The sequence below is a fragment of the Monodon monoceros genome, unplaced genomic scaffold (assembly GCF_005190385.1).
Source record: "Monodon monoceros isolate NGI ecotype Baffin Bay Population unplaced genomic scaffold, NGI_Narwhal_1 Super_Scaffold_6, whole genome shotgun sequence".
Classification (NCBI taxonomy): domain Eukaryota; kingdom Metazoa; phylum Chordata; class Mammalia; order Artiodactyla; family Monodontidae; genus Monodon; species Monodon monoceros.
Genome location: NW_021703783.1, coordinates 86,979,429 through 87,002,459, shown reverse-complemented (window position 1 = coordinate 87,002,459; position 23,031 = coordinate 86,979,429). Strand labels below are relative to the sequence as shown.

The 23,031-nt window shown below is 47.3% G+C and overlaps 1 protein-coding gene across 1 annotated transcript in view; it reads left to right on the top strand.

The window, feature by feature from the left end:
- Positions 1–23,031, top strand: part of LARGE1 (LARGE xylosyl- and glucuronyltransferase 1) — a 590,826-nt gene that overhangs the window by 456,090 nt on the left and 111,705 nt on the right. Inside the window, exon 7 of the mRNA XM_029205397.1 lies at positions 13,172–13,276. Coding sequence (XP_029061230.1) covers positions 13,172–13,276 — 105 coding nt within the window. The remainder of the gene's footprint in view (positions 1–13,171; positions 13,277–23,031) is intronic.

Below are 23,031 nucleotides of genomic sequence, written 5' to 3'. Positions count from 1 at the left end.
CTGCTTTCATTGAGCATAATGTGTGTGAGGTTCATCCAAGTTGCAGCATGTATCAGTGCTTCGTTCCTTTTTATGGCTGAATACGTGATTTTATCTTATTATTATTCCACGCCTTTTCCCACACCGACTCCAGAGCATGCATGAGTGAGTGTTCTTGCCTGAGAACTTTCCTCCTTCCACCCTTTCTGCCTGGGCTTTCCTTCCTCCTCGTCCCTGTGCTGATGTGAGTTGCACCGCCTTTTATTTTAGAGGCACAGTCTACGTGCTCCTCAGTGACTGACGCACACCCAGCAGCACCCCTTCTGCGTCCCCCAGGACACAGACAAGAACGGTTTCTTAGAGTCCCCTCTACCACCTCTTTCCTGGAGGCTGATTGGCTCCAAACACAGGCTAAATTGCTGTTTTTCCAACATGAACATTCAGCGAACAGATATAGAACCTTTAGACACTGTCCACAGTACGCTGAGCCCTGGGAGATCTGGGGTTACAAGAGCAGTGGCGTCTACCCCCTTTCCCCACGCGACTCATCCTCTTACCAGATTGCAGGGGAGTAAGCATTCTCATTTCTGCCTCTTGGTCTGGCCCTCGACCCAAGCATGTCGCCTGCATGCAAGTCCCTTGGATGCTTGTTGACCGTGATGTATGTCTCCAGCCCTTACCTCTCCCAGCACCTCTAGGCTTGTGTGTCTCTAATGTGATATTTCTAAAAGATTGGAAAAAAAGTAAAACCCTTGGTTTTTAACTCGGCAAATCATCCACTAATGCATTCCCACACAGCAGCAAGAATATTCTTTTCAGAACATTCAGATCACGTTGGCCCCTCACTTACAGCACTGCCATGTTGCATCACCCAAAGGGGCACTGTTCCCATTGTCTTCTTTGCAAGTGGTGCTCTGGTGTTGTGCCTGAGACCCTTTACTTTCGCCCCCTGCTTGTCCTGCCTGGATAAACCTCCTTACTCTGGGCCCTGACCCACTTCAGCCTCATCTCTCTCACCATCAGCTTACCATCCTCTCCTTGGTCTGTGTGTCTCAGTCCCACTGGCCTTGAGTCCTTTGAGACGTGTGTTTTCCTCCCGACACCAACTAATTCTTCAGTTCTCTGAAGACACCACGTAGGTGTCCTACAGTTCATTTCAGTTCTGACACTACTGCCCAGTGTTAGCACAGAACCCACAGGTTAAGGTCTCAGACCCACAAGACCACCTGTACTTCAGGCACCAGTCACAAGTATTGGGTCCCGGGGTTACCCATACTTCTGTCCAATTTGGCTACAAAGTTGGGGGTTTCCAAAACCCCCTCTCCTCAGGTAGGTTTGCTAATTTGCTAGAATGACTCACAGAACTTAGGGAAGAGCTTTATTTACTGTTACTCGTTTATTATAAAGGATGCAACTCAGGGATGGCCAAATGGAAGAGATGCATAGGGCAAGGCATGGGGGGAGGAGCGTCCCCTCTGCGGGCCCACCACCCTCCCAGAACCCCTGTGTGTTCACCGACCCAGAAGCTCTCAGCCTATAGCCTGTTGTTCAGGGAGGTGTGTGGAGGTTCCAGCAGGCAGGTGTGGGTGAATCATTGACCATTGGTGATTGACGCAGTCCCCACCCCACCTAATTCTCGCTCGGAGGTTGGGGAGTGGAGCTGAATATTCCAAGCTTCTAATCAGGGGTTGGCTTTTCTGGCAAGCAGCCCCCATCCTGAAGCTGTCTAGGGGCTTCCGAGGGTTTCCTCATTAGAACAAAAGATGTTCTTATCACTCAGGAAATTCCAAGGATTGTAGGAGCTCTGTGCCAGGAAGCAGGGACAAATACCAAATATCTTTCTGTGACACCACAGCCTTCATCTTGGTCAAGCTTCCCACTGCAAGGTTTTAACAGTCACTGTTCGCCTTGCCGTGACACTGTAACCATCTCCCTTCAGATCTTGATTTAATCCTTGTTTCTTCAGGTAACCTCCTGGCTGACGTCTCCTCTTTCAGACCCTGTGCATTACTCTGGAGCTCTCCCTCCCAGTTCTTTCAGAGTCACAGTTCCACATTTGTTGGTGTGATTGTCTAGTGACCTTGCCCTATGGGATGGCTGAATTATGTGTCCCAAAAAGTTCATCTGTTGAAGTCCTAACCTCCAGTGTCTCGGAATGTGACTGTATTTGGACTTAGGGTCTTTAGAGAGGTCATTAGGTAAAATGAGGTCATTAGGATGGGCCCTGACCTGATATGATTCATGTTCTTATAAGAAGAGGAGATGAGGACACAGACACACAGAGGAATGACCACGTGAGGACCCAGAGAGAAGATGACCATTTCCAGGTACAGGAGAGAGACCTCAGTAGAAACAACTTGCCAGAACCTTGATCTCAAACTTCTAGCCTCCAGAACTGTGAGAAAATAAATACCTGCTGTTTAAGCTACGCAGTCTGTGGTACTTTGTTACAGTATCCCTAACAAACTGATACACACTACAAGGATGTTAGCTCCACCAAGGGCAGGGACCATCTCAGGGTTTACCCATCATTGCATCCCCGAAGCCCAGCACAGTGCTTGGCTCTATACGTATTCAGTAACTATTTGGTGAATGGATGAATGACCTATCTCAAGGTGATGACAGACATCTTTGAAATATGGACGTCTCATAAACCCTGTACTGTGTGGTTCCAGGCCAATGTTCCCTTATCCTTTCAGTATCTCTGTTTTGAATTTCCTGCCTGTCTTTCCTCCCTGAAGGAGCATTACTTCATCTCGATAATCTGCCCAAAGACCAGCCTTGAGAATATAGAGAGATTTTGTGCTCAAGCTTCCTGAGTGCTTCTCAGCCACGCAGGGGCCTCTCCTGGTAACTCCCACCTTCCAGGCTGTGTTTCAGACTGTAAAGTTTGCTCAGTATCTGGCCTCTGCATAAGTAGAGTATCAATGAGTAATAATACTGTAATCTCAGAAATGCTATTGGGGAAAAAAAATTAAGTAATAGCTACATGAGACCCAGAAAGGCTTGGTAATAATGATAATACTTAAAGTTGAATGGTATTTTACAGTTTACAGCCTTTCATTTCACTCTTAAAACAATCTTATGATGGCATGATGGTGAATTTTATTATCATCCCTTTTATAAAATGAAAATAATAACAAAATAATAAAAAATAAAGTTCAAAAATGGAGTAGTTTGGGATTCCCTGGTGGTGCAGTGGTTGAGAGTCCGCCTGCCGATGCAGGGGACGCGGGTTCGTGCCCCGGTCCGGGAAGATCCCACATGCCGCGGAGCAGCTGGGCCCGTGAGCCATGGCCACTGAGCCTGCGCGTCAGGAGCCTGTGCTCCGCCACAGGAGAGGCCACAACAGTGAGAGGCCCGCGTACCGCAAAAAGAAAAAATGGAGTAGTTTGGGCCCGGGTTGCACAGTTAATAATTGGAAAAGCCAGAACTTAAACGTTGCCCTTTGAATCCTGCAAGCAAGTGCTTTTTCGCAACCCCAGTGGGAAAAGTGAGAGGATTGCTCCTAGGCACTATTATTAGTGATTCAAGGAGTGTCTGTGAATGAAGGATCTGAAAGATACCAACCAATTGTGTTTTTGAAAAGAGACCGACCCAAGAAGTCCATGGATGGCAGTGGTAGCTGGATGCAGGCCAGCTCTGCTCCCCGAGCTGAGGCCTCATCTGAGCGGTGACGGCAGCCAAGCGTCCTGGGAGTCTGTGTGATAAAAGCAGCCTTGGAAGAGAGCCCAGCGCCTGGCTCTGCATCCCTTTTTCATTTTTCCCATTTCCAAAGACCAAAGATCACGGAAGGAAGAAGAGAGAAATCATTATTTGAGGCTGAGCAGGAGTTTTTAAACTGTACATTAAGTTAATGCGGGCCCTCTTGGGGCTGACTTGGGGGATAGGGAAGCTTGGTCTTGCATCTCGGCAGATGGAATATCGTTCTCTGGACCTTTACTGGATGGCAGGCTCTTTTCTGAGTCTCAGGCCTGCCTTTTCTATTCTTCCTGGATGTCCCTGGGTAGGACGTGCTCTCAGCTCAGCGCCCTGGGATTAATGCTGAAGGAAATTAGACTCAGAGGCCCCGATGGGATCCAGAGGACTCTGCAGAGTCCTAGACCCCTGCCTGCAGCCCCAGGGGGCACCACGGGCAGGAACGGGAGGGCTAGACACCTTGACCAGCCTTTCCACCCATCCTCTCTAGGTCCTTTGGAGCTTTGCCCACAGCTGTGCCAGCTGCAGCCCTTCCCCTGCGGAGAGGAATGCCTTGCAGATTGTTCCTAACCATGAATTTAGGTGTAAAACATAGACTTTTGCAACACAGAGACCAGAACACAAGCCCCAGCTCTGTGATCCTTAGTCACATGTCCTTGACACGTGACTTTCCCCTCTCTTAGCCTCAATTTCCCTTTCGAAAGATGAGATGAGCACCATGCCCACTTCACTGGGGTTGTTGTAGGGCACTCTGAGATGACGCAAGACAAACATGTATCCCGGTGCCTGGGCAAAGTGCTCACCGAGCAGGGGCTGCCCTGAGAAGAACAGCCTCCCCTCGCGGGGCAGCCACGCGCACACAAGCAGCACAAGTGCGAGAACATGTGTGGGGACAGCCCAGCACGAGGAGGATGTTGAGAAAGGCGTTGCTAGCCTGAATAAAGAGATCTCATGGTCAGGTTGGAAGGGAGCTTTGAGGTCAGCAAATCTTGTGTTTCTGCTCAGTGCAGGTAATCCCCCGCCCACAGCATGCCTGCCGGGTGACCTCCCGCTCCCAAAGGTCCCCAGACCTACTTTGCATCAGAATTCCTGCAGCTGTCCTTTGCAGAGAGACCCCCTGGCCTCACCCTGAGAGAATCTGCTTCTGTAAGAGTCCAGTGGGGTGTGCAGAGAGCAGCCAAACCATTTGAGAAGCTTTTTGCAGAGATCATGCAGTCCCGAAAGCAGTGTTTCCTTTACTGCTGTGTCTCCAGCAGTTGGTACAGGGCCCAGTGCACAGCAGGGACGTGGTGAATACCTGCTGGATGGGGGTGGAATCACGCAGCCTCGGAAGCCGTGCCCAGGAGCTTCTCCCTGGAAATGCAGCTCACTTCTGTCTGGGTGAACTCCAGTGATACTTAACGGTCTTGCTCACAAGAAGCAAAATCTATCTTCCTTCAATCTTAACTCATGAAGCCTATTTCTACCTTCTAGAGTGACACTGATTCTAATTCCTCTTAGAAGGGATTATCCCTCAGCTGTAGAGGTCAGTAAGGGTGAAGTATTTTTCTCCAAATGAAATCACGGTTGGCTGAACAAGGTATAAACTGGAGCCGGGGGTGCTTCGTCAAGCAGCCCCAAGGAAACAAAATGATGGACGACAGGACCTTTTTAACTAGAGCACATGGATTCCATCTCAAGGACATGCAACATAAACATGGGGCACATAAACCTGGTTCAGGGTCCCCATGCAGCCCTGTGAATTAGAAACCTTTACCATCTTACAGAGGAGGAAGCTGAGGAACTAAGAATTTGCCCAGGATTACCATTCAAGCGTAGAAGAGCTAGAAATTTGAACCAGATGAGAATTATATTAAAGTTTAAGGAAAGAAGAGGAGGCCAAGTTGGAGAAACTTAAGCATAGAAAAAAAAAAAAGAACAGGGAGCATAGAGTCGGTGGTGGAGTCCTATATCTTGCGTTGACGGTGTGCTTCTAAACACCTCCGTTCCCTTCTCTGGGCTTCATCTGTCAAACTAGGCAGTTCCAGAGGAATTATTAAGCCCTCCGCAGCTCATGTGAACCTCTGTGTTCCCAGAGTGCATTTAGCTACAACCAAACGGAAGAAGTCGGAACTGTGAAACCTGCAAGTTCCGAAACAGTCCTTTTCAACCCTTTCAGGGCTGTTTAAATACGCTTTTATGTCCCATCTTCTCGGGAGACGTTTTATTGTTCCACACCCACTAGCCGGGGGCACCTATGGCTGTGAAGCGGTTCTTTCAGATGTTTAGTAAATGGCAATGTGATGCTCTTGTGTTTTCCTTATTACAGCCATGCTGTACTCAGGCATGCATGGAGGAATGGTACTATTAAAGGCTTTTCTGTTGTAAAATAGCTTAGTCGAATACACATGAGGTTGGAAGGGCATTGTTGTTTCCCTGCTGATACTCAGGGCAGCCCCCAGTGATACCATTTTAATATTCCCCTGCTGCTACACGCACAGCTGGTTTGATGTGCAGCAGTGGCGGCAGACTCCCTCTGTGCGCCCAGGAGCTCTCCTGGGGGTGGGAAAACGGTAGCACCGGAAGCGTCCATCATCGGGGCTAGAGCTTCCTGCTCCTCCTGCTGTTTACCTGGAGAGGCTATAACTGGTGCACAGCCACTTCCACGCCATTCACATGGAGCTCACCAGTTCTGGATGGTCTAGGTTTGTGGGTTGTAGATAATATTTATTTTTCATTTCTTCCTTCATCCATCCAGCCAGCCATTCATCCACACTGTACTAGGCCTCAGGAGCATTACATTTTTCACTCAAGGAAGCAAAGTCATTAAATTTGTACTTTTAAAACATTTCTGCGGCTGAGTAAAGCAAAATAGAATGGCAAGGGGCACCCCTGAGGGAAAGATGATCAAGGATGAATCTGCTAAGTTATCAGGGAAAGAGAGATGATGAGGACAGAGCAAGGAAGGGGATGAGGTTGAAAAGTAATAGATACAATCTGGAGGAGTTGGTTATGGCAAAGATGTGAGGGGTGAGGAGAGGGGGGTGCCAAGCTTGATTCAAAGGTCCTGGCTTCAGTGACAAGTTAAACCTTGATACTACTAACCGCAAAAAGGCAGGAGTCAGACGTTATTTAGGAAGAGAAAATTGTGCATTTGATTTTGATCAGTTTGAGTTGAAGGTCGCTGTGAAAGAGCCAGATGAAGATAGTTGGATTTAAGAGTAAGAAGCTCTGGAAAGTAGTCGGATACGGAGATGGGTGACATCTTCCCCTCAGTGGTATTTGTTTTTGTTTTTGTTTTTCTGCGGTACGCAGGCCTCTCACTGTTGTGGCCTCTCCCGTTGCGGAGCACAGGCTCCGGACGCGCAGGCTCAGCGGCCATGGCCCACGGGCCCAGCCGCTCCGCGGCACGTGGGATCCTCCCGGACCGGGGCACGAACCCGTGTCCCCTGCATCGGCAGGCGGACTGTCAACCACTGCACCACCAGGGAAGGCCCCCCTCAGTGGTATTTGAAGCTGTTGAGTTAGATTCCATCATCCAAGGATACGACGTAGAGCAAAAAGAGGGGGCAAGGATGGGAGTTGGGGAGCCCAGCATTCAGGGGAGGCAGAGGGAGGGGACCCCCATGAAGGAGGCGGGGAAGGAATGTCCAGAGGGAAGAAAACAGCCAGGAGACTAGTGTCACAGAAGCTAAAGGCTTCGAAAAGTTTCAGCGGGGCTGGGGAAGGGCCAGCAGCGTGGCAGCTGGGGGAGCAGCTGGCTGAATTTCGCAGAGCCCAGCCTATGCAGCTAGGGTTAGTGCTTGAATCGGAAAACTCAGACTTTCTGAACAATGACCATCACAAAAGGGAAAAAGGGAGATGCCTTTAGTTGAGCATCTAACCACGAACCAGGCACTTTACGGCACTATCTTATTTATCAATACATCCATTCTTAGAGGCAGGGGGTGGGGATTCTGTTCTTGCCCTTCTACTGATAAGGAAATTGAGGCTCAGAGAAGTTATGCCTTGGTCAAGCCATACAGAACTGGAGCTTGAACTCTGTTTTGCCTGGTTGTAAAACCCTTTGTCTTTCTCATTTATACCTGGTGGGCAAATGCCCCACCTACCCTTTCCACATTCAGTGTGCCACGTGGAAGCATCACCAATCCCTGCTTCCCTGGGGCCTCACCTCCTGAATGACAGCAGCCCTGCCTTGAACCAAAAGCTGCGGAAGGAGGGAACCAGGGGAGTTCCCGGTCTGGAGCCATCCGTCTGCTGGCTGGTGACACCGACACCGGGGCCCCAGCAGAATAGCAAGCTTGTTCGCTCCTGTCTGGCTGTTAGTGGTGATGTATGAATAAGCAAAGAAGACAGCTTCATTTTCATAAGTTAACTTGTGCCGAGAGCGAGGAAGACGGGAAACAGTGCACTTAATCATAACCACAGGGCCAGCGCAGAAAACAATGACAGAGCCTTTTCTGTTCATCACAGTGTTTTATTATAATAACTCCTATTATAGAGGAGACAGGCGGTGTGGCATGCTGAGGGCGGCAGCACACCAGCATCCCGCGTCATCTCCCCAAGAGGAATCCCTGGGATTGTACGTCTTCGTGGGATAGCAAGCCCAGGATGGGCTTTAGACTTTGACCTCTGGAGACCAGGCTGTAGTTGCCACCTGGCTGGTGAGCTGGGATTGCCAGAGCTGTGAAAATAAGCAGTCTCATATGTGCTGTCACCGGGGACCTGAGGACAGCTATGCCCAGAACAGTGTTCCAGGACAGCAGTGCTACCCGAAAAGCTTTGGGGGAAGCCTGGGAGCTTGGAGGTCTGTGTGGAAGGGGCAGGTGTGGCCTGCAGTGTGGCAGGGGCTGCGGTAGACAGGAAACGGGCATCACCCACTCTCCCCATAGAATCCACTATTCCCTGCCCTCCATTCCTCCTACTTATCAGCGTTTCTGTCATTGCATGTACCGCGCTGCTTCGTAATTGTTAACCTGTCTCCTTCCAACTGCCTCTAGGGTGCAGACTATGTTTTATCTGTCTTTGATTCCTTAGTATTTTGTGTGGTATCTGACACAAAGCAAACCCTCAATCAATATCAAACTGAACGAAAGTGTAGGTAGGGTAAGGATTGTGTCAGCTAAGGAAGGGAGGGGACAGCTAAGACCGAAGACGCCGAACCCAGGCCAATGGGGCAGAATATTGGGCCAGGGAATTCTGGGTATGATGATAAGAGTAGATACCTACTGAACATTTTACTATTTTCTGGGCATTGTTAGTGGTGATGTTTGAATAAGCAAAGAACACGGCTTCATTTTCACAAATTAACTTGTGCCTAGAGAAAAAAAGTGTTCAATTCTGAAGTGTGTACTTTTGTCAATGCCATGTTATGAATGAATGAAGAAACAGGCACAGAGAGGTTAAGTAATTTGTCTAAAGTCACACAGCTAGCACCTGGGTGAGGAGCCAGGATTGGAAACCAGGCGATCTGGCTCTGCCATACACTTTCTTCACCACTTTACTGTACTCAAGAAGTGTAACACTGGAGGCAGCCACTGAATTCTGCTGGTTGATGCGCTAGATTTAGACACCACATGAGTTTTATTGTTTGCTAGCAGCCGTGCAAGGGAACCTCACTGATAACCAAAGCCAGGACAGAGCCCCCAGACCCTGATCAATAATTCTCAAATTTTAGTGTGCATCCAGATTACCTGGGGATTTTTTTTAATGCAGGTTACTAGACCCAGTGGCCAGAGTTCTTATTTAGAAGTGTTATGTGATGAGGGAATTAGTATGTGATATTACCCCCATACTCCCAGATCCTGAGAGATAAGACAAAGGAGAGCAAAATGTCACCTTATTTTGCTGATAAAAGTTAAATTGGAGGTTTAGACTTAGATGTGCATCTACGCTGGATATTCATAATACCAACCCTGGAGCTGGAATCGCCCACCCTGTCACAGGAAGCGTGGGGCGACTGCAGCCTCATCCGGAGGGGACCTGCCCTGTACAACTGATCCAAGGTGGAGCTCTGCTGGCACACTGGCTCCTAGGAGGAAGACGAAGGAGTAGCTAGGCCACCTGAGCTCGGTCCTCTCTGAAACTCACCAGGTCAGGTAGCTCCTTCCCTGCCCTTGGGGAAGAGGAAGGATTGGGGTAAGAAGCCGGGAAATTCCTCCTTCACAAAACGAAAGATGTAGAGGGAAGCAGCCTTCCGGTCACAGTTAACTTCACAGTTGAGGCCTGGGAATCTGCACTTTTAACAAGAAGCCCAGGTGTTTATGTAGCAGTTGGTCCTCAGACCACACTTAAAGAAACAAACTTCTAGAAGGACTTAATTGTTGTGCTAGAGGGCCTTCAAAAAGAAAACCATTTGGATGGGCTCACTGTCTTTCAGAAGCTTACCGATGAGCTTGAATGATGATATTTAAGAAGAGCTATTACTTATATAGTTTTTAACATGCCCCAGCCCCTGTGGTTAGCCCTTAACACATATGAAGTCATTTAAACATGTGAAGTCACAGCAGTTAGATACTGGGGCACAGAGGGGTTAAGTAATTTCTTCAAGGCTACACAGCTAAAAAGTGGCAGAGCTAGAAACAGGAACCAGGCAGCCTGGCCCCAGCCTTCCCCTCTGGCTACACTGCTGCACGTGGTTTCCGGTCCACGGACACAGACCTCTGCAGGGGTGAAGGCAGTTAGCCCAGGGTATTCACAAGCCCACTTGCAAAGCCCAGCTGTCGTTTTAATCATTGACAAAGCAGCTAATGAATTCATCTAAATAAGCAAAATGAAATCTTAGTAGCTGTTTATTATTTTGCCTTCTCAACCAGTGGATATTAAAATTACAGCTATCATGTTGCTAATTAAGGATTTTGTTTTCTTAACCTTAAAGAGGACGGGCATATGTGAAAGGGCCACTTGCCACCATCAAAGGATATGCAGCCCAGGTGCAAAGTGACAGAAGGAGAATTTGGATGTTATCCTTTGAGATAACATAGCTTGAGGTTAACCATGCAAATTACTCCTTCTCTGAAGATGAAGCCCTTGAGTTGAAGGCTCCAGTAGAGCAACCCATATAAAAGATGCTTTCAGGTGCTGCCACCCCATCTTTGCAGTTTTCCATGCAACTGAGGAAGACGCCAGAGTTCCCAGAGCTGAGTGAGAGAATATGTTGATGTTGGCGAGTGGGGAGAGGATGAAATGCTTTGCAACCTCAGAAATGTGGGGACACTAATACAGTAACATAAGTGGTCTCCATTCAGGAGAGATTTACACACCAGATGTCATTTATTTAGCAGACATTTATTCATGCCTATTAGTGTGTTAGATATTATGCAGTCCTTGCCCTTGGACAAATGGAGAGGTGGACATTTACAGATGAGGCATGTGTGCTTGAACATCACCCATTCTGTCCTTGACAGGACATAAGTCAGCCGATGGCAAAAATACCGGGAGGAAGCGCTAAGTCGAGATGTCCCCCATCTAATGCGGGAATTCACAGTCTGCTTCTTGCTAGAGATGGGCCTGAAAGGATTACTGGTAGGGAGTGGCAGGGGGCAAGGCTGGCGGGAGCTGTATGAGCAAGACGTGGAGATGAGGACACAAGCAGTAAAGCTATGCATTTTCATGTGGCTGTTAGAAAATTCATCTGAAGAGTAGGTCGAGGCAGAATACAATTCATGGCATGTCTGAAAGTGGAATTTGGACTTTCAGATAGCTGAAGATTACCTCTCCTGAAATTCAGATGGCCACCCTAAACTCAATGAAACATCATTCCCCTTTATTGGTTCTGAGCACATGACACCCTTCTTTCATCATGCCAAAAAAACCCATGGTGGCGCCAACCAGGGGTCATTAGTAATAATGAACCAGCTCCCCCAAGGACCCCACATGCCCTTTGACTCCCAGCCTCGGAGTGAGGTTATTAAACAGGCTCTCTAACAAGGTTACAGCATCAAGACTCAGCACACAGCTTTCTCGGCTGAGGGCACCGCGCCTTTCAGATCTGTTTTGCACAAACGTCCCAAGCTTGTTGCATGTGGAATTGATTAGCTCTTGCACTTTCTGAATTGGTGACCTGTTTTTCTGAGGGATTGTACACGTTTTGGTTGTGATTATATACAATGACACAGTGGGTGGTAGTATTTTTCCTACGCCGCTAATTTATGTATTTGTGCTGGGGCAGTGATTTAGATGGGAGCTCGATAAATTGATCAAACAAATTACACCAAACCCACACACCATCATTTCAGGGAGCTGTCATCACACCAAAGAGGTTCTATGTCGCCCAGCGTGGTATTCCAGGAGAACCGTTGTGTTTTCTTCACGGACTGCTAGGCTTTCATTTGGTCAGAAAGGGCTTTATTTCTCAGACAATATAAGGATTTTAGCTCCAGAAGGCATCAGTTAGCTGTGGAAGACAGTGCCCATTAGTCCTGTGACCTTTAGCAAGTTACTTACATTTCTGAGTCTCAGTATCTCATCCTGTAAAATGTGGACTTATAATTTCCGCCTCAAACGTTTGTTGTAAAGGTAAGCAGTGATGCAGAGACAGTGGAAAGAATCTGGATGTCAGATAACTATAGATTCATATCCTGGCTCCAGGATACGCAAGTTATACAAATCACGGTCCTCAGTTTTCCTAGTTTGTAAAGTGCTGTTGCTAGTAGTTGCAAGGGAATACCTTCTGCACATGATAGCGTTGTGTAATAGAAGATAGTTGATTCTGATGGCTGCCTGCCCCACCTAGAAGACCTGAGTCCAGAAACATTAACACTCTAAGAAATTGGGGTGAGTGGAGGACTCACCTGAGGTGCTAAAGCTGCTAAGAAATTGATTGAGAGACCTGACTCGCCTTTGATGTTGGCCTCAGTACAGTAGAAGGTGAGGCCCATGTCAAAGCCGAGCTCTGGGGACAGAGAAGCAATTGTTCCTCTAGAAAACACGCCTGCCTTGACGTGATGCTTGTTGACAAAAGACAAAGTGGATGTGAGAGTAAAAATGCTGCAAGAATGTGGCTCTTCTCTGGGGGCTCCCTTCTCACTAACCAAGGGTCCTTTCTTCCTCTCTGAGTGAGAAAATTACCTCAACTCCTGCCTCAAAAGCCAGTAAATTAATATACATTGGGAAATAGTGAACTGGAACATTTGAAGAAGAGTATGTCAGTAAATAAATATGTGTTCACGTGAGTTAAGGGATAGATGGACAGATGGACGGATGAATAGTTTGGGATTCTGGCTTTGTCACAGATTAACTGGATGACCTTGGGCAAGTTAATTAAGTACTCTGGGCGACCTCCATTTCTTTTCCATAAAATAGGGATAATGAAAATGGCTGGGCTGCCTAAGTGTGAGAATTAAACATATAAATACAAGTGAAGCACTTAGATAAGAGTTTGGCACCTCATAAAAGCTCCCAATAACAAAACCTGTGTTACGATGATTTGCCATTGTTGTATCTGCCGTTCAGTACTCACTGTCCCACGTGGCTTGGCTTCTTTTAAGACCTTTGCATTCTCTGTACTTCACAGGTCAACAGGTCCTGGGCCTGGTAGAGAACCAGAGTGATTGGTACCTCGGAAACCTGTGGAAAAATCACCGCCCTTGGCCTGCCCTTGGAAGGGGCTACAACACAGGTAAATCATGAGGGTGGCTTGCTGGCGGTGGGACAGGAGGTGGGCCAAAGCACAGGAGAAGGCCACCTGGTTGCCTGAGTTCTGCACTGGACGGTACATAAGGCGTTGCCCTCCTGGTTCTTGCTTAGGGCTGCAGCTACAGGCAAAGTCGCTACTGGGCCGTGGCAGTCCGTGGCATTCTCACCAAAAAGCCCCTCTCCGGACTGACCGTCAGCCCCGGATCTGGCAGGACAGCTTTACGAGTGTGACCTGTAGGTTCCTTGGCTCTGTTAATAGAGACTAGAGATCATCGTGTCCACTTTAGGTCCCCAGGGTCTGTGTTCACCCTCAGCATTCAAGATTCATCTTTGTATGGGGAGCGAAGTTGCTGATGTGTATTGACTCAAAGTTTCTTGTCAGAAGCGACATAATTTCTTTTTTGTTTTATTTTGTTTTGTTTTTTTCCCTTTTTTTGTATAATTGAAGTATAGTTGATTTACAGTGTTGTGTTAGTTTCAGGTGTACAGCACTGATTCAGTTATACGTGCATATATATCTTTTTGTTTCAGATTCTTTTCCCTCATGGGTTATTAGAAAATATTGAATATCGTTCCCTGTGCTATACAGTAGGTCCTTGTTGGTTATCTATTTTATATATAGTAGTGTGTATATGTTAATCCCAAACTCCTAATTTATCCCTCCCCTTCCTTTCCACTTTGGTAACCATAAGTTTGTTTTCTGTCTCTAGGTCTATTTCTGTCTTGTATGTAAGTTCATTTGTATCATTTTTTTTTTTAGATTCCACATATAAGTGATATCATATGATATTTGTCTTTTTCTGTCTGGCTCACTTAGTATGATAATCTTTAGGTCCATCCATGTTGCTGCAAATGGCATTATTTCATCCCTTTTTTATGGCCGAGTAGTATTCCATTGTATATATGTACCACATCTTTATCCATTCATCTGTCAAGGGACATTTACGTTGCTCCCATGTCTCGGCTATTGTAAATAGTGCCACAGTGCACGTCGGGGTGCATGTGTCTTTTCGAGGAAATGACATAATTTCTGCTAACATGAAATTGGCTAAAGCAAAGCAATCATGCGGTCATGCTCACCTTCAAGTAGTGTGGCCAAGTGCAACCCAACCATGTGCCTGGAAGAAGAAAAGGCAGAAATATTTGGTAATTGGTACTTAGGGATACCACAACCCCTAAACACCATGTGTCTGAAATCAACTCCATTTTCTACCTTGCTGCTAACCCCAAATATGCACCTCCTCTTTTCTTTCTGTCTCTGTTAACAGCATCATTCAATCATTCATTCACTCATTCTTTGTGCAGCTCTTGTCTGTCTAATGCTTACTATGCACTAGGCCCCATGCTAATACACCAGACACAGCCCATGACCTCGTGGAGCTTATAAAGGATGAAACTAGAGCAACCTCCCTCTCCTTAGGCCCACGTCCTGCCACTGTCTACCTATGAAATGCCTCTGAATTCCGCCTCTTCCCCTCCATCCTCTTTGCCACTACCTGGAACTGGAACTTGGAGCTCAGGGGGCAGTAGGGTAGGTCAGGCCAAGAAGGGCTGGGACTTGGCATCTGGGACCAGCTATACTGAGTTGGGGCAGGGGTCTGGGGATGGCACCACCTGAAGGTGATAGGTGGTAGCCTGTCCTGGACACTAAGGTCAGTCTGTAGTGGGAAGAGCCAGACTCAACTCTGAGAGCTGAGGGTCCGATTCCTGAGAGGTCAGGTGCAAACACGGAGCCCCAGAGGCCACAGGAAAAAGGCTGAGAGTCAAGCTTCCAGAAGTGAAAGTTCCGAGATCAGGTCAGAGGGGGGTCAAAGCTGGAATAAGACAAGGAAAGAAAGGTCCAGGGTCAGTGTCCTGGGCAGCCAGAGGTTAGGGAGGCCTTCATTGAAAGCTGTCCTTTGAACTGGGGGGACGTTCCTTTAGCCAACGTTTGCCAGAACGTCCAGGCATGGCTCACGGGATGTAACACCTACCAGGTATCACAGCCTGCAGGGGTTGCAATGGAAGAATGGTAACCACCAGCCCTTCACAGACCCAGGCTGCATCCTGGAGGCTGTGCTAGGCATTCACCCGTGAGTTGCTGGATGGTGGGAAATTCTGGGGAGTCCCTGAGAGGGGCCAGGTTCAGGGAGGGAGCCCAAAGGGGCTCAGAGCAGCAGCTTTTCTTAGCTGATTTAGAGGTATTTCGGTGTTTTAATAATGGGTAAGCCTCTGCATGCCAGCTAATATTGACCAGGTGCTGTCCCTGGTGCGTTCTAGGTGTTCATCTCATCCGATCCTCACACTAACCTCATGAGGCAGGGGCTATTCTTATCTCTGTTTTATACCCAGGAGACTCAAGCTTAGAGAGTGAAAGTATGTAGTCTGATAAGTAAGGAGCCTGCTGTTAACTGCTAACCTTCCTAGCTTGAACTTTAGTGGCTTCTATTCTATCAAGAATACTTTTTTTAAAAGTAGACTCTTGAAAGGTCTGCGGAGGGGTCCAGGATTCTGCCCTAAAGGAAGCCTCCAGGATATTTCTGGAGCAGAAGGTCCAAGGGTCTGCTCTGATAAAACGTGGCACCCCATTACCCCTTCCTGCAAGCTTCCCCAGGAACTGTTTTCTCAGCGCATTTGAGGCTGGACCCTTTAGGGGCCCACAGTGGGCCAATGAGAGGGCTCCCCATGCTGCTCCTGCTCAGCAAATGATCACCTCATGTTGATCTCCTGTGCCTGGGTTTCCACACATTCACTCCCGGCTTTCCTAAAGCTCGGGACACCCATGCTTATCAGGTGGGAGAAGGGGCATCTCAGGTAAGCCCTGGTGTGTGTTTAGTTCCTGCCTTCCACAGCATAGAATAATAGAAAATGTCACATGGAGATAAACTGCAGTGCCTCTAGGACACAGCATCGGGGTCATGGTTATCTGCATCAAACAAAAACCACCGGTCATCAATCTGGGTTTGCAGGAGGAAGAACAATGTAGCACACTGGGGAATTTATTATGACCAAAATGGCATGTCCCCTCCTTCAGGAGACAGACAGGTACCTAAACCCTCTGCAGCCCCTACTTGATATACCAAGGCAGTGAGTTGCTTCCCTTCTTGCTGCTTCTAAAAGGGCAGAGCAGGTGGGGAAAAGCCCTGTTAGAAGCGATGTATCCATTTAAATAAGCCAGTGACACCAAGTGATCATTAGAAAAGGATTTCTGCGACATCAAAATGCATTGACTTTCATGATGGGGATTTGTTATTTTAAGACTGAGGACTGTGCCACACATCAGTGGATGAGTCATCCAGACACTTAGATTCTAATGGAAATTGTCAGAACTCCACTGGAGAGAACCTGCTCCCCTGAATCCCAGCGCATCTCAAGCCTCCAGACGGGGTATCTCCAGCCGAGCCCCGTGCTGAGCCTTCAACTTGGTGCTGGGAAGCCAAGACAAGTCTGGTTAGGCTGGAATTTAGCCGTTTATTCTCTGGGAGCTTGGCCAAGTTGCTTCACCTCCTTGAACCTTAGTTCTCTCCCTTATAAAACAGGATAAATAACAACACCACCTAGTGTGTGAGGGTTAATGAGGTAACTTGTTTAATGAACTTAGCCTGTGTCCTGTTGCATTTTTCTGCCACTTATTTCATCAGGGAATGGGATCCACCTGCTTTAAAAATGGTGGTTACCTGGTTCTCTAGGGTTTGCTGAGGTCTCCTAAGCTCTCGGGTCAGAAAGAACCAGTACGTTTTCTTGCTTTTCCCCAAACATAATGCAGTCACCTTGCAGTTTTTAATCTCTCCACTAACTAGAAAAGGTTAACTTTTCATATCATTTTAGAAAAAACATGACAATGTTAGTTTGCATATCAGCCGATTCTACTTTGAAAACCCCCAGAAAATGCATAAAATGTTGGAGCTGGAAGATCTGCCTTTAAGACTTGACCTTGACGCTTTTCAACTTTGTGCCTTTGGAAAGCTGCTCAAGCTCTCCAAGCCTTAGGTTCCTCATCTGTGATCTGAGAATGATAGTCCTATCCCAGAGCCCGCTGTGCGGCTCCAAGGTGGTGGTATAGTTACAAGGGAGCTGGTCAAGCCAAGTGCTTTTGGAAGTTGGTGGTTGTTTTTCTTTCTCCTCCTGACCACAGCCTAGCATCTGTTTTCAAGTAATCCAGGTTCAGCCACATTTATCAGATACAGCTGCATTCACCAGGCATCCTACAAGGCACCTTACCATGCGTCATCTTTGTTAATTCCTAGAATTGTCTTGTATGCTAGACACTCGCCTTCGAAGAGCCAGCCAGTTTCCCTTCCTCTTTGTTTTTCTTTCCCAGTCTGCTTGCACAAAGCCCCCAGGATCCTAAAAGATGAGGGGAGATCTGCCCACCTCTCCCACTCATCCGGCTCCCTTCTTCCTGGAGCGGTTTACAACTTAATTCCGTATGAAGGGAACTGCTAAACCACAGCAGCTGTGGATGTCCAGACACCCGCCGCTCAGGGTCCTTGCTACAGCCATTCAGGTGGAATAAAGGAGAACTCCCGTACCCTCGCGCAGAGATGTGTCCATTCCCGACCATTCTGTCAGTTCATCATCTCCTAGGTGCAAGCAGCTGTCTGCAGGACTTTAAAAAACAAACAGATGAGACCAAGATTACGATAGTCTCATAAAGATTCAACCCACTCCAGGTCACATGCCGAGAGTGAGTGAGTGCGTATCTTAAAAACAAACACCAGCAAAGAACAGAAAGGAAAAGAGAGCTCAGAGTAGCAGGTGATTGGAGAAGGGACCGGGGAAGGCAGGCCAGTAGAAAGAAGATGGCAAGTTTACAGGAGGCTTGTCCGCACAGGATCCTAGACGTTACTCACAGAGAGGATGTGTCCTCCCTGAGACATATTAAGGATATAATATTAACCAGAAGATGTGCTTTCAGGAACAATTTAAAAGTAAAATGCATCCTGTTCCTTTTAGTCCCCAAATTAGGCCAGAGACAGGCAGATGGAGGCCTGGCTCTCCAGGGAGGGAGGAAGAATTTCTCTAGGAATCCTTATCTACAGAACAACAAAATTGGGACATTCAAGGACTGACTCACCTCTGAGGTTGGAGCAAACTGGGCTGTGAAGAAGTAAAGGGAAGGAAATTCGTGGTAAAGTCAGACACCGTGGCGAATTCCATGGTGGCGATCGAAGGAGCCAACATTTGACAACTTGCTCAACAGCTGTTAAAGAAAGAGCTTTAGTGGGACAACTGGCAGTGTGGGATGTAGGGCCACCCTCTGCTCTCCCTCTGGCACCTGGCATTCTGCAGCCCTAGGCAAGTCTTTTCATTTCCCTGAGCCCTCTTTGTCTCTTGGGTCAAGAACCAAGATCTCTTCATGCTCTGAAGGAATATTGGGATTGGATGATTTGTGTCTGTAATAAATACATCCAGAGAAATCAGATTTAAATGTAGTTTCTTCCTTCAGCACATGCTACTGAGTGCCTGTTATTTAGGGCAGAAAATGATTTTTTAAAATGTGATACCAATTGGGCTTCCCTGGTGGCCCAGTGGTTAAGAATCCCCCCGCCAATGCAGGGGACACAGGGTCGATCCCTGGTCCGGGAAGATCCCACATGCCATGGAGCAACTAAGCCCATGCGCCACAACTACTGAGCCTGCGCTCTAGAGCCCGCGAGCCACAACTACTGAGCCCGCGTGCCACAACTACTGAAGCCTGTGCGGCTAGAGCCCATGCTCTGCAACAAGAGATGCCCCCACTCGCCGCAACTAGAGAAAGCCCACTCACAGCAGCGAAGACCCAACACAGCCAAAATAAATAAATAAATTTATTTCTTAAAAAAAGATGATTGTCTAGTAGAAGAGAGTTTGCTTATCTGTAAATAAATTCAGTGTGACTTGAGCCTCTAGCCTGACTGAGATTCAGAGTTGAACATCAGCCCTGCAATAACCCTGGACCAGCATTTTCTAGACTAATTCTAGGAGATATTGCAGGTGATGGTAGCATGTGTTCAGAAACTGTGAACCGTGGACAGCTAAGGTTGAGAAATCTGCATATTGCATCCCTCCCTTGGAGATTCAGATTTCATGTTGGCATATTAGAGATGCTGGAAAGTCCAGAAGTAAAGCTGTTAAACCCACCAGCATTCCCCACTCTTACTTGATCGTAGAACTATGGAAACAAGTTTGTAAACAACCGCCCCTACCTCTGTGAACTCGGAGGACAGAGGTGATCACTTTTTGAGCTCTGTATCCCAAGCCCTTGGTGTAGAAGTATTTAAATGGAGTTTGTAGAATAATCCCTATGAAAGATGCTTGCGGTTCAAGGAACGGTTCATCTGACACCACACTTAATAGAAATGTTTACTGTCTTTTGTTCTGCAGGTTCTCATTCATTTTTCTACTATAAGGGCGTAGGCACCATAAAATTGTACCTTCTTAATCAACATCCTCTGTGTCGTTACATATCTGAAGCCAGTCACCAGCTAGCAGCCCTCCAGAACTTTCCATGGGAAGGAATGGGGTGTGAGACGGCTTTAAACCTCTCACCATACTGATTGGTGGGTCGCCTCTAGATAGCCCCAATTTCTGTCTTCAAGGGTGACATTCTAATTCAGATGACACGTTCTGGCTCTTATCAAACTGTCAGAGGCTCACACCTCCACTTGGACACTTCCACCCACTTTTCTGAATCACTTAAAATGCCTATTTAAGATGTTACTTTCCAGGCCCTAACCTGGAGAGACTGAATCTGAATCTTTAAAGATGAGGCCAGGTAACCACTATTGTAAACATGCTCCCTACATGTTCTGATGCATACCAGCCTCCTAGGTCAGACTTGCATGGCCATTTGCACATCAAGCTCCAGTTGAACTTGAGTTCAACTGAAAAGCTCCATGAATGACTGTTCAGCCAAAGGTTCCCAATTCCGTACTCCTGTAGTAGATTTATTGAGCCTAAAGCACAGACTTAATATTTATCTCTGGCGAGTGTTATTGGAGTTAGGCCAATCTTTGTGGCCTTTTATTTGACTTGATTTTAGTTTTCAACTTAGGGTCAACTGCAAAAATAATGAAAATGCGTTCTGTTCTTTCAGCCAGTGGCCTTGCCCCGTTTTTTTTGTAACAAATGTCTTGAGTGCCTCTTTTACAATCCTGGAATAAAATCCAAAGATTACCTATATTACATGGTCTACAAATATAATGTCAAAAAAATCAATACAGTTCCCTAGCTATGATATAAAGAAAAAAAGGAAATTCATTTACTATAAAATAATATTGACTGCAATGTGTAATTGCTCAGGCTTGGCTATAGTCAAAGGCATAATGAAGTTAATGAAGTACTAGATGCTTGTATGCCTGTGCTCGGGAGAGAGCTGTCTTCAGTGTGGCAGCTACAAAGCAAGATGGTTCTAATGGGACACTGGCGGTCCAGGTTCCGTGAGCGGGGTTTGCCATCTGTGAGAAGTTTTCCAATCTAGTGAACAACTCTTCAGGCAGCAGGAAATAACCATCTTTGCTTGTATTCCAAGTCCAGTGTCTGTTAAATGATGCCCCAGAAAAGCACTCTGTTTTGGAGGTAGTACTAGTTTCAGACTCAGATAGTTACGACAGTTATACACAAGTATAACATGCATGTCCAGTGGGACCCAAGCAGGATGCAGGAATGCTCTTCATTGTGCCATCCTGTCCCGGAAAGGGGTTCTCTCCCCATTAAGAGTCATGAATCCAAGGCGTTGCAGGTGTTCAACGGGCTGACTCACACGCAAAGCCGTGATGTGCCCAAGATCTCCCTGGAGGTTGATGGTAACTAATAAGAGTGCTTCCTGTCCTGGGGGAGCTGCGGGAGGGATGGATTGGGAGTTTGGGATTAGTAGGTGCAAACTGCATATATAGAATGGGTAAACAGTAAGGTCCTACTGTAGAGCACAGGGAACTCGTTCAGTGATTTTACCCAAAGCTTGTCCACTTCATATCCTGAACCAGAATCTCCTTTGGCCTTAGTGCTGCCTTGTGGGTTCATACGGAATAAGTCTCCCTCGTCCGCCTGATGACCCCTTAGATATCTGAGGGAGAGAAGGTGAACAATACATCGCATTCTTCTCTTCTGGGGACCTAACACCCCTGGTTCCCTGCACGTCACTGGTTCTCTGAGCCCGGGTTTATTCACATGTGAGATGGAGGCGGCTGTTGTTTCTGCCTCACAAAGGACTGTTGTAGGCCAAGGAGATGACAGAGTACATTTACTATGATAGGACAAGATTGGGCATGTAGTCAGTGCTCAGTAAATGTAGCAGCGGGTGTGTGTCGTCATCCCTTAAAAGGTAGCAAAAGAGACTGCAGGGCGGCTGACCGTCACCCTGTGCTTCTGGAGCTCCTATTTCATTCTTCCTTCTAAAAGACAGTATTGCTTATGTTCTGGAGATGAACTACCCTGGGTTCGAGTCCTGCCTTCGTGGTTCTGGGCAATTAACAATCTTTTCTTTAGTTATCATGTCAGGACAAAAAGAGTTCCCACCTAACAGGGTTGCTTTGCTGAAGAAATGAGATAATATTTGAAAAGTGCTTGAGACAGTGTCTGGATCAATAAATATCAGAGATTAGCACTTGCCCTTTCCTTTTCTATTTGAGGTTCAAAAGTGGGCCCCACAAATGTGGATCTTCAGCATCTTTTGATAGGAACTCTGTCTTTTGTCCAGTGAAGACACCTGGGGCTGAGCTCTCCCTCCCCAGAGCTGACCACTCATTTGTCTCTTCACTAGGCAGATATTCACCAGACACCTTTCTTGGCCTGGGGATGCCACCGACCAAGACAAAAAGGAGCCCTCTTCATGGGAGGTTGCTTGTCATTGTGGGAGAGAAGCAGTCTTGCCCTGGTGTCCTTTGGTGCCATCTCCTCCTGGGCTCCTGCACCCACCCAGCGCCCGTCGTTCTGCCTTCCCTCTGTTCCTTGGACACGACCCCTGTGAGTCTCTCCAGCTGCAAACTGCAGCCTCGTGCCCCCACCCTGCCTCTTCCTCCTCCACGGTGTTTATCGCCTTCTGGCCTATGATCATTCTGTCCATTTTCTTCTTAGCTATCTGTCTCTTTCCATGAGGATATAAGTTCCTCAAGGGTTGTAATAATTCTGTCTGTTAATTTTCCTGCTTTATCTCCTGTACCTAGAATCATTCCTGGCATATACTAGACATTGAGTAAGTATTTGTGGTCGAATGAAATAAATAATTTTGGAAGATGCTGTTTTGAAGACAGTGACATAGAACAGCAGTTATCAGTGGGCGTTGGTGGCAGATTTGGTGCCCCAGGGGACATTGGCAATGTCCAGAGACATTTTTCGTTGTCACAACTAGGGAGATGCTCTTGGCCTTTAGTGGGTAAAGGCCAGGGAGGCTGCCACACATCCTGCAGTGAACAGGAGAGTCTCCTACAGCGAAGAATTGTCCAGCCCAAAATGTCAGTAGTTCTGAGTCTGGGAACCCTGACATAATGTGATGGCTGGGAAGTATGGAGGGAATTGGATTCTTCTAGAAAGAGCCATCTTTTACGGAAGGGTTCTCTGAGGGAATAACATTTGAGCTAAAGACCTGAGGACTGGAAGTTGTCACCATGCTACAAGATGGCTTGATCTACAAGATCTAGAATAATAGCGTTCCAGGCAGAGAGAGAGGGGCAAGTGCAGAGACCCCCAAGCAGGAGTGGACCTGGATGCGTGTGTTCCTTTCGCATCATCATGCCTCACATCCCCTGGTCAGAGACATCAAGCAGGCCTTCACCAAGC